General features: G+C 40.5%; 1 protein-coding gene across 1 annotated transcript in view; it reads left to right on the top strand.

The window, feature by feature from the left end:
* Nucleotides 1-8,809, top strand: part of LOC118432615 (pleckstrin homology domain-containing family J member 1-like) — an 11,022-nt gene extending 2,213 nt beyond the window's left edge. Inside the window, exons 2-6 of the mRNA XM_035844246.1 lie at nt 118-227; nt 2,366-2,445; nt 4,257-4,335; nt 4,937-5,027; nt 7,034-8,809. Coding sequence (XP_035700139.1) covers nt 125-227; nt 2,366-2,445; nt 4,257-4,335; nt 4,937-5,027; nt 7,034-7,139 — 459 coding nt within the window. The 5' untranslated portion in view covers nt 118-124 and the 3' untranslated portion in view covers nt 7,140-8,809. The remainder of the gene's footprint in view (nt 1-117; nt 228-2,365; nt 2,446-4,256; nt 4,336-4,936; nt 5,028-7,033) is intronic.
* The last annotated feature ends 2,308 nt before the right edge of the window (nt 8,810-11,117 follow it).

Below are 11,117 nucleotides of genomic sequence, written 5' to 3'. Positions count from 1 at the left end.
GGTACAGTGAGAAAGGTGTATAGACCTGTTACCTGTGTGTTCCTATGTTACAGGCCCACCATGCGGTACAGTGAGAAAGGTGTATAGAACTGTTACCTGTGTGTTCCTCTGTTTCAGGCACACCATGCGGTACAGTGAGAAAGAGCTCCTCAGCCTGGCCCTGCAGACACCAGACAGAGAAGGCAAGATTCTGCACCGGATGTCAGGCACCAAGGCAAGACTTGAAGGTACATCCAACCCGTCTTTCTAATCAGATTTATCATAGTACATGGATATATAATTTTGTAGGGGTGGGTACCGGTACAGAAAATGCAGGTCCAGGTATGGTTCAGGTCCAGAGGATCAGGTCCAAACCTGGACCTGATTCAGTGTATAAGAACTTGTGACTGGACAATACTCAAAACAATGGTCCATTTCGCTACCAAGAAATCTGTTTTGTGGAGTATTCAACTCCCACTGGCGTTTTAAAATCCTACAAGGCTAACTGTCTCAGAGTCTGTGCTATTGACTGTAAAACTTGGTACTAGACTCTACTCTACTTTGCTCTTGTTCTTTTCCTCGGCCGGTAATCCCTGAAACATGTGAATGCCTGATCGTATAATCTGTTCATTTTCCAATAGGTCCAACATCCGAATTTTTTCAGGTCCGTTTTTTCTGGATTGGTCCAATAAGAAAAACAGGTTTTGTACTTGTGCACCATACCGGTACCTACCCCTAGTATTTAGCATATGATTCTATCTTATGGATGTGACATCTGTGCATGCATCAATTTCCATAAATTTCCAAAGAAAAGTACAAGTAGCAGCAAAATTAGTAGACAAAGTCAAAAGAACAAAAATGAAGAATCTATTGTTCACTCTTGGCCAGGCCGATGTCATTAGTCAAATGTCATTATATAGGATCTTTTCCTTAAAATTTGCACTAGATGCCCTTACACTGGTGAGCAGATCCTCTGACAAGCATGAAATTCTGATTGACCAGGAATACCACTAGGTCATTTGTGACAGTAATTTTGTCCCTCAGCATGCTCCTAGCCAGGGGAGGTTCAGAAGAACCCCCCACACGCTGAAAGGTCTGCTTTTTTACTCTTGAAGGTCCACTTTTTCATGTCCACGATTTTTTTGAAAGGCATGACTGGTTTGCATTTTTCACTGATAGACGTTTCATTCCATTTTAGTGAGTCTATCAGCAAAATTTAACCCAGAAAGTGCAGGAAAAGGCTTTTCAGAGGGTACAGATTTCAAAATTTCCTAGGACCTCCATTGCGACGCCTCGCGCCTTGGGGTCCGACATGGTGAAAATATGTCGGGGGAGTCGGCCTCAAAGAGTTACACCAAAAGCCTTGTGTATTTTTAATAGAAATTGCATTAAACTGAGCTAGTCAAAATGCAGGAAATGCATAAAAATGTAAGCAGTATGTAAGTATGAGGGGTGATCAATAAGTTCTCGGCCTCACCCAGAAATAATAGACACAACTCAGATTTCGAAGCATAGATGTCAAGTATAAAGTCTTTGCTGAACGTATACCAAAATTCATATTATTATTGTGATCATTACTTCGCAGGCGACACCCAGTAACGTCAGGTAAGAGAGAAGGAAAACATTTGGACAATTGAGCTTCGACCTGAGGTGTGCGGGTCAACTTGCACTGCTGGAAGTGAAATGCCTACGCCTTTCTACTTGAAATAGGAAGAGAATCATGATCAAACATTTTGACAATGTCTTCAAAGAACTTACGGCATGGGAACTTGACCCACACATGTCTGATCACAGTTCACCCTTGTTTTGCTCATTGTCTCTCGCCACTACCTACTGTCTGATTTTCAAAAATACGTTGCCTGGAAAGTAATGACTGCAATGCATGCTTTTAGCCAGGCATGCGTCAAGGAGTCATCTGGACTCCCTTTTCTTAGAATAACAAGAAATTTGATGCCCCTGGACTCCCTATACTGGGGAAAAATTGTCTGACAAGCATGAAATTCTGATTGACCAGGGATGCTCTACTTCTACTGTGACCTCTGGAACAGTATTTTTGCCTCTTGGGATACCTTAGAATGCAATTCGGATGCCCCCGGACCCCCCTACAATAGTCACTTACCGCGACTCACCAATAAGTTTGGACTCCCTGTTATAAAATCCTAGCTAAAAGCCTGCTGGAATGATTTGAAATTTGAAGGATATTGACAAAATGCTTCATACTACAAAGTTGTGCCACGAAATCTGAGTTCTGCTTATTATTTCTGTGTGAGACCGAGACTTTATTGATCTCCCCCTCATATATCCTGGTTGTGTACAAGAATTCTCCTATATCCTATGTCATTGTTCCCATGTCATGGTTTCATGTGTTGGGTCTTTGTCTCTGCAGGTTACAAGGACAGGCTCATCAGACTCAAGGCCAACTTTCTCTTCTTGTTCAAGACAAATGAACAAGGTCAGATTCTGGAGGTAAGTTCTTCTTAACAAATGTGCCTTCTTTACAAATGTAAGTAACAGTTTATGTTCCTTGCCAGCACAAGCTTAGGCCACACCGATTTAATTTCTTGGTTCACGGATTCGCTCGCTCCTATTTTTTGGAAGAAAAAAATAAAAATAAAAATTACCACTCAGCAAATTTTCACCATCAATGAAACCTTTCACCAACTTTCTGGTGCAGCAAATTGGCCTTTATATTATAAGCTCCTTAAAGTGTGGGTACAGGTGCTGTTACTGTACAAAAATAGTGTTTTTGTACTTTTTTCAAGCTGAAAACTTTTTTTCTTTATGTTTTGGATTAGCCGTTACCTTTTCCCCAACCATTTTACAATTTTCATTTTTATTTTTATTTCACCCTCTCGCTCCATATTTTTAATGAAAAAATCCGTGAACCAAGAAATTAAATTGGTGTGGCCTTAAGTAGCCCACGAAAAAAGATAGGATAGGTAGTAGGGGTGGGTACTGGTACAGTGTACCGGTACAAAACCATTTTTCTTATTGGACCGGTCTGGAAAAACTGGACCTGAAAAAAATTGATGGACCGGATGTTGGCCCTATTGGAAAATGAACATATTTTGGGGCAAGGAAAATAACAAGAGCGAAGTAGAGTAGAGACTATTGACTTATTGTCATTTCTACCAAGTTCTACAGTCAATCGTACAGAGACAGCCTTGTAAGATTTTGAAATGCCAGTGGGAGTCAAATACAGAAAATAGATTACTTTGTTTCGAAATGGACCATTGTTTTGAGTGTTCGTCCATTCACAAGTTTTCACATACTGAAGCAGATCCAGGTTCAGGTCTGGACCTGGACCTGAATTTTCTGTACCGGTACCCACCCCTAGTAGATAGGTATTTGCTAGGGTTGGTTAGGTAACTGGAACAGCAATTTTTTCTTAGGCCCTATATAATAGAAGTAGACTTGTATGTAACCATCTCCATTCAGGGTCGGTACTGGTACTGAAATTCAGGTCCAGGTCCGGTTCAGGTCTAGAGGATCAGGTCTAGGTCCGAACCTGAACCTGGACCTGATTGTGAAAACTTGAGAATGGCCGATACTCAAACAATGGTCCTTTTCGCTACAAAGGAATCTGTATGGTTGAGCATCTGACTCCCACTGACATTTTAAAATCCTATCTTCACCTAAACAAGGCCCAAACTTCCTCTGTACATTTGACTGTTGTAACTTGGTAGAAATGACTTTAAACTCTACTCTACTTTGTCATTTTCTTCGACTGGTAAGCCCCAAAATGTGTGGATCAGTGTAAAATCTGGTCCACTGTTATTTTTCAGATCCATGTTTTTTTAGACCGATCCAACAAGAGAAAAACCCATCGTTCCTATACTCCGTTATGCTTCTTAGAAGATTTTGACAAAATTACCCCTGCAGTTCCAGAGAAAGCCGCAAACATACATCACTTCTTCCTTACATCACAAGCTATCTGCCACCAAAAAATCAAGACCATAGCAAGTCCAGGTCAAAAGATACTAAAAATCAAAGTTCTGCTGCAGTACCAAGGTCACACACCAGGGGGCCCAAAATCGACCCTGACCAACATCTACCCACATACCAAATATCATTGTAATCCATGAAGAGGTTCTTTAGTTATGCTGACCACAAATATTCGGGAACACAAACACACAGACAGGCAAAAACACAGACACACAGACAGACACAAAGACACACCAAAAACTATACCTCTATTCATGGAGGTAAAAACAGTCTCGGTCCCCACATCTCCATTTATGACCTTGTAATGTGTTGTTGTTTGTTTTGACCTTCAGCCTGTCGGAGCTGTGCTGCTGGAGAGATGTAAAATTCAGCCTGAACCAAAAGCTGACAAGGCCAATGTATTTTCTATAGGTAAGGCAGATAATATGTACCAATTCTTCATAGAGACTTAGAAAAAAGGCAATGCTTCAGACAACTGTCCAGTGTTGTCAGTAGGTAGTACAGAAATATTCTGTTCAGTTACATGTAAAGTAGTAGTGTCCACTATTTGATTATACTGCTGCTGGGATCTCTGACTTAGAGACCTTATGTATGTGGTAAGGGATTGTTTTACATACAAGTTCAAAGGACTGGAACTACACTTCTAAACAGTTCCAACAGAACCTTCAGATCGTGAAATTTTGTGAAAAAACAACAGTGTTGTTTATGTTTTTATAACTGAGTTTTTGTGTGTACTGCTGACTGTATATAGTAATTTGCACATTTTCATGACATGTAAGTGTACATTTTCCTATTGCATATAAAATTTGGAGCCTGATTGAATCTCGCTTATAGCAGCCTGCCCAACATCCGCCGGCCTCCTCTGCGGGGAGGGGTCAGTGAGTTACAGCCCCGGATAGCAGAGTTTGTGTTATACAGACTATAAGATTTGTAAATGTGAAATGTGAAATGTAAGCCCTTACGTTACTAAGCTGAACATAAGCACTGAAATGAATCTTCTTTGTCTACTTAGCTCTCCAGGACGACCCAGAGTGCAAGTATTATTTTGCCTGCAGATCGTTTGAAGAGTGCACTGACTGGTTAACTGCACTAAGAAATGCCAGGTACATCAGTGCTATATACTATAAGGCCCATTTCACACTTGAGCATATTTAAATTCATATATGTTTTGTATTATCATTATCTTGGCTTAATGCTAGTTCACCTTTATCCGTGGGGTAACCTTTATCCGTTGTATTAAACACCAAGATTTTTCTGGATTTTGCTACAGTCAACTGACGGTGGTCTCAAACTGCATTATATTGAAAATAGAATGCAATTTGAAAGCGCCGTCCATCAACCTGATATCCCTAGATATCCTATTTTTAAGTACAATGGATATAGGTTACCCCACGAATAAAGGTGTTCTAGTGTTAAGTACAGTTTAAGGTGGAGGAAATTCTTTTTCGATTAGATACCCAGGCTGCACAATGGTGGGTCAAAGTAATGGCTTCTTCCTCGCAAACTTTGCATAAGCCAAAAATTGTCAATACACAAATCATACAGACTTGAAGATATGCACAAGTGTGAACAGTATTGTTTCTTGGACAGTCTGCATGACTTGTGTATACACCTTCAGCCATAGTTTTGGGTAAGTCAAATTGTTCTGTGCATATGTTGGCTTTATTACTGTAAGTTCAAGAAAAGAACAAGAGCAAAGTAGAGGAAAGTTGATAATCATTTTTACCAAGCTCCTACAGTCAAACTTGGTCTAAAACAGAAGCACTTAGTGTTGTTTACATGAAGATGGAATCTTAAAACGCCATTGGACGTCGGTAGATATTCCAACAAACAGAATCCTCTATAGCAAAATTGACCATTGTTTTGAGTATCACCCATTCATAAGTTTTGACAGATAACTAGGTCCAGAATCAGGACCTGGACCTTATCCTCTGGACCTAAACTGAACCTGTACCTGAAGTTTCTGCACTGGTACCCACCCCTTGTCTTGAAGTGCTATCAGTGGTAGAACTGGAACCAATATACATCCCACAATACATATCCCTAATCTCCAAGCAGATCCTACGGTAGCATAAGATAGTATCAAAAGCTGGCAGAGGAGTGAAGCTGACTTAGGAGTGTGTTTTGCTACCGCTAAATGGCAAATGGACAGCTCTTGGCTGACTATCTCCTGGTCAGTTTGGTACTACACCATGTATCTTATGCCATTGTAGGATCTGCTTGGAGATTAACATATCCCAGTTAGACGACTATGACCCACAAGCATGTGGACTTGTCACATTTCCTTTGAAAATACAATTTTCATTGGTACAAATTATAAACACTCAGTATATTTTCTTGAATTGATTTGCCAACAGTCTAAAGTAGTCCATGACACCGTCTAATTAGTATACACAGTAGTTAAGACAATGGTAAAGTAAACACAATGTTAATAGATATTGTTTTTGTCATCATCATGATCATCATTGGTCCGCTGCAGAGCAGAGGACTGCAAGCTTTCTGCAAGTTTTTGTACTAATTTTCAACGAATCATTTTCTTTACTTTCCAATGTTTTTTTGTACATACAGCATCAATCAATACTATTTTCAGAAAAACATGTGCAGTTTGGTGAAGTTTCAAAGGCACCAGGTTTGATTTAAATATTTGTGTGAATGGCCCGCCATGTGTTTATCACACAATTTAAGAAGTTGAACGGGAGTGACGAAAATCAGACAGTCTCATGGACTACTTTAGAACTTGACAATTCAAGGAAAGAAATAATATACTGGCTGCTAAATTTTTAAAAGCAGTATGTGACAAGTCCATCTAGGATGTGTGTGGAGTGTGTATTGGTGAATGCTGAGAATCAGATACTGTAAATGCAGAAATGTTCGCGGTGGATTAATGTTCGCGGTTTTCGCGGTGACCACTTCACCGCGAACTTAAAACCACCGCGAACATTTTTTTATTATGGTATTAGATTGAGGTCTATGGTGTTACCGCGAACTTAAATCCACCGCGAAAAGTCCCTTTCCCCGCTACCGCGAAATTAAATCCCCGCGAACTTTAATGCATTTACAGTAATACCACCTAAAAGTGTTACCGACTGACAGATTGACTCTATTGCAGCTATGAGAACATGAGGTCCAACATCATGCTTCTCCAGAGCAAGTTATCCAGACATACAGGACAGCAGAGACTCCAGCATAGCCACATCCCAGCAGCTGGACAATGAATTTGTGTCATTATCAGTTATCAGTTATTATCCTGTTCTAGTTTACTACTCTGCTGACGTCCCTTCAAATAGACTGGCACCTTATTTTGCCTTTCAACCGCAGACTGAGGACGAAGTTTGACACATTTTCGTTGGGTAGTAGTGCAATATGGCTTCACTTCGTCCCGCATGTATAGCAATGCAACAAGAATGTTGGGTTATTTCATGTGCAGAGGTTTAACAATAAGACTTGCATCTGAAGCTTCCAAATGAACGGGGCCAATGGCTTCATGTTACCATCCAAAATGACGAATGCAATCCCTCACAACATTTCCGAGCTGAGGCCGGTCGTAGATCTTGCTAGGATGAAACTCTAGTCCACGGATTCATAGGGTTTGATCCAGATGACCTTAGCAATGAGGTTGCATTTCTGTTTGCACCAGGAGGTACACTTTAATATCCTACTATGTATGTAAAAGCCCTGAATGGTTGATGAGGTGACGATATAGTTTCATAGTTTCAGGTATTTGTAAAATACATACCAAAAATGATCAATGAGGCAAGGCCAACATTTAGATGGGGGGGGGGGCAGTCAATTTTGTAGGGAAGTGGTAAGAGGAGTTGGAATAGTATGGATGCAAATGTACTTTGGTCTTCCTCAGAAAGTGCTTTTGAAAAAAACCCCAGGCATTTTGGCCAGTTTATCAAATATTTCAGTTGCTACAAACATTTAGATAGTTTCATTTATTTGTTTCATGGTACAACAGTATGTAAAATTAAAAAAAGGCCCAATTATTGCCCAATTTCTTCGAAATGTCATTGCTTGCCCAATTTTTTTGCTTAATAAGGTGGAAGAAAATAATGTCGGGAAGTCAATTTCCCCAAAATTGTGCATGTGTGGTACATGCAATCCTTCTGATTAGGGCATGACAATAATGTTTGAATGGGATTGAAAACATGATGTCAGTGCAAGGGGCGTAACAGACCAGTCAAGCTTTTAAACTTTAAACCTCAGATTACCACCATAGATAGTTAAGACATACAAATGTACATGTATAACAAAGAAAGGTTTGAAGTAAGCTACATTGAAAACTTTAAGATACTTCCGCTATTGTGCAAGTTAGTAGATGAAATAAGCAGTGTCAAGTTACATATTATGAAATACACCTTTCATGACACTTCCAAGTAGCCTGGGTACCATCCGGAAAGCAGTTCGCTCCGGCGTTCATTATCTACTATATACAGTTGCTTCTAGCTCTGACGTTCATTATACACTATATACAGTCGCTTCTCTGTGTTTCCGTCTGGGAACGCGGACCATCTTAACGTCTGGAATTGTCCAAATTTTGGAAGCAGAAGCTGATTGGTCCCCACATATGAGCAAATTATGGAATATGTTCAAGTGCTCGTTCGAACAGGAGTTCCAACACAGGATAAGCCTTCCGTCTGCTTGCGGAAGGTCTGTTGTCATCAAAGGAGTGCTCTAGAACCTATTCCTTGATTCGCTGACATGAACTGATGTTAGCACCAAATGGTTTGAATGCGCAAGTCTCCAGATGGATAGCATAAGCAAACTACTATCCAGATGGTACCCAGGCTAACTTCCAAGTGCTTCAGGAATCTATTCTGTAATGTTGCTGGATGCAAACCCACGTCACTGCTATGTATAAAGGAGAGTCATGACTAAGGATCATGTGTGTTATGTCATTCTTTATTGCTCATGAGAACTGGCTTTCTAATGTGGTGCTACAGTTCTAGGAATGACGTTAAACTATACAACATGATGGTTTATACAAGTAACATTTCTTCTATTCTGAGAGATTTTGTATCTAGTGGTAGGCACTTTTACCATGCCATAGTCAACACTATAGTCTAGCATATGCTCATTAGAGATAGAGAAGGGCCGATTCAAAATGTTACATATCCACAAGGTCTGGTGCTAATACAGGGCTCGAAATACCCTTTTCTGCGTACCTGCACTGGTGCAGGTAACATTGAAAATTACCTGCACCAGACAAATTATACCTGCACCACTCTGAATTTAGGAAGTATGGATCATACTAAAAAAAGTGTTCAGGAACCATTGCTATTTTTTCTTTTATACTTTCTAGGCGGTAACAATCAATGCAGCTAATAACAATCCACATACACCTACATCATAGGACATTTATGTATAAAACCCAGTACATGGACCAGTGCAGGTAGACACCAGAAATACCTGCACAGCTCCAATTTTACCTGCACTACCCTGCATATGCAGGTGGTATTTCGAGCCCTGTAATAATAAGTGCAGCAAAAGTACATCTATTTGTCAATGTCCCCAATATGAATTAGAAAAAAATAGTCCCATAGCCTACCACGACTGAGGACGAAGCTTTTCCGTTAGCTTAGTATAAATGCTGTGTGAATTTTAGCCAAACACACTGGAAACTCCGTCATATGGCAGACCGCCGACTTTACATCACCACCCAAAAGAACAAGAAACATTCATGCCTTCAAATAACAGAGTTACAAGCCTAGGATTGATTTGTTCAAAAATTCGTAATTTCCCAGAACTATCGTGGAGTGGAATTTGTTATCACCAAGTACAGTAGGGGGGCATCTTCTCTGGGTAATTTTAAAGAACGCTTGCAGATAGATGTGCAAAAGTCAGGTGTGACGGGTCGTTCGGTGTAATATAACCAGCTGCTGCCGCGCCGTGTGCCTACGAAGCTGGTGTGTTTCGCCGAACGGCGGTTATACCCGCTATAAAGATACAGATACAGAAAAATGACGAAGGCAACCCCTTACAACATATCGAGCTTCAGAGAATTTGATTCAGATGGCCGATCAGTGGGCGTTACACCATTACGATAAGATCTTTATTTGGTCATTTGCAGTTATAATTGAATTGTATCCAAATTACGGCAAATGAGACTGCGTTTTAGAGGTCATTGCTGGAGGAAAAAGGACGAGGTAGTACACAAACTGCAGCTGCTACTGTGGAATCTGAATCGCTGAAGACAGCGGTTCGGACCTGCAGCAACTTCCCGCAGCAATGGATGACAAAGAGGGGTGGAGGAAACTAGTAATGTGGAGACTGAGCGAGCTCGCCGGAGTCAGATTCTCGTCAGAAGTAGCGCTATAAATGTCGATATCTTAAAATGATACTAAATATAATGCGAGAACTCAGAGACTGAGACGTCGGCAAAGAAACAAACATGCATGTACGCTGTTCTCGGTCAGTTATTAGAAAATATTATACGCTCTATCGTAGGCTCTGAAGTATGGAAAGCAACTGTCACTGAACGTGTGTCTACAAAGTCTGGTTGTACAGTGATGTAACGTTACCCGCTTTTTCACGAGGATGCGACGGCGTTCGCGTCGCTCTCTCTGCAAACAAATCTCTTTTACGCTTTCAAGTTTGCATTTTGTCAGTCACACTTTAACATTCTGTATGATATACACAAGATGGAATATCGTAGGTTTCACATACATCCGCTTTATATGTTAGTCGTCACGGTGTGGGCGCAGCGAGATCGTTGGAAAGGGGGCCTTAATAGAGCACAACTCGCCGTACGTGCGCAACTACGTTGTGTCTACGCGTCAAAACGTGCGAAAATTGCTTTCTTTGGTTAACCAGGCCGCACAACTTTGTATGCAGTAAAAAAAAGTAAATAACTTTTCCCTTGCAAACTTTACGTAAGCCAAGCAATGTCAATACGCAACTTATACGCGCATTAATATACACATAAGACCAAAGGTCTGTAGAATGTAAAACGTACACACATACACATAAGTGTAAACGGGCCATTACAAGAAGCTTATTTACTTGTAGTTGATCGACGCACAATGGTCTACAAGCGCCACCTGGCGGATAGTAAACCAAAAGCAGCAGCAATATGCTGATGACCTTTATGCACACAGGATGTTTTTCTTATATAACTGATAGAATTTTAGGACTCATTTTCCAATTCTTTGTATATTCATCATCGCCAGAAGGATTTTCTTATATTACAA

The sequence above is a fragment of the Branchiostoma floridae genome, chromosome 15, assembly GCF_000003815.2.
Source record: "Branchiostoma floridae strain S238N-H82 chromosome 15, Bfl_VNyyK, whole genome shotgun sequence".
Classification (NCBI taxonomy): domain Eukaryota; kingdom Metazoa; phylum Chordata; class Leptocardii; order Amphioxiformes; family Branchiostomatidae; genus Branchiostoma; species Branchiostoma floridae.
This window is presented reverse-complemented; position numbering and strand designations above follow the sequence as displayed.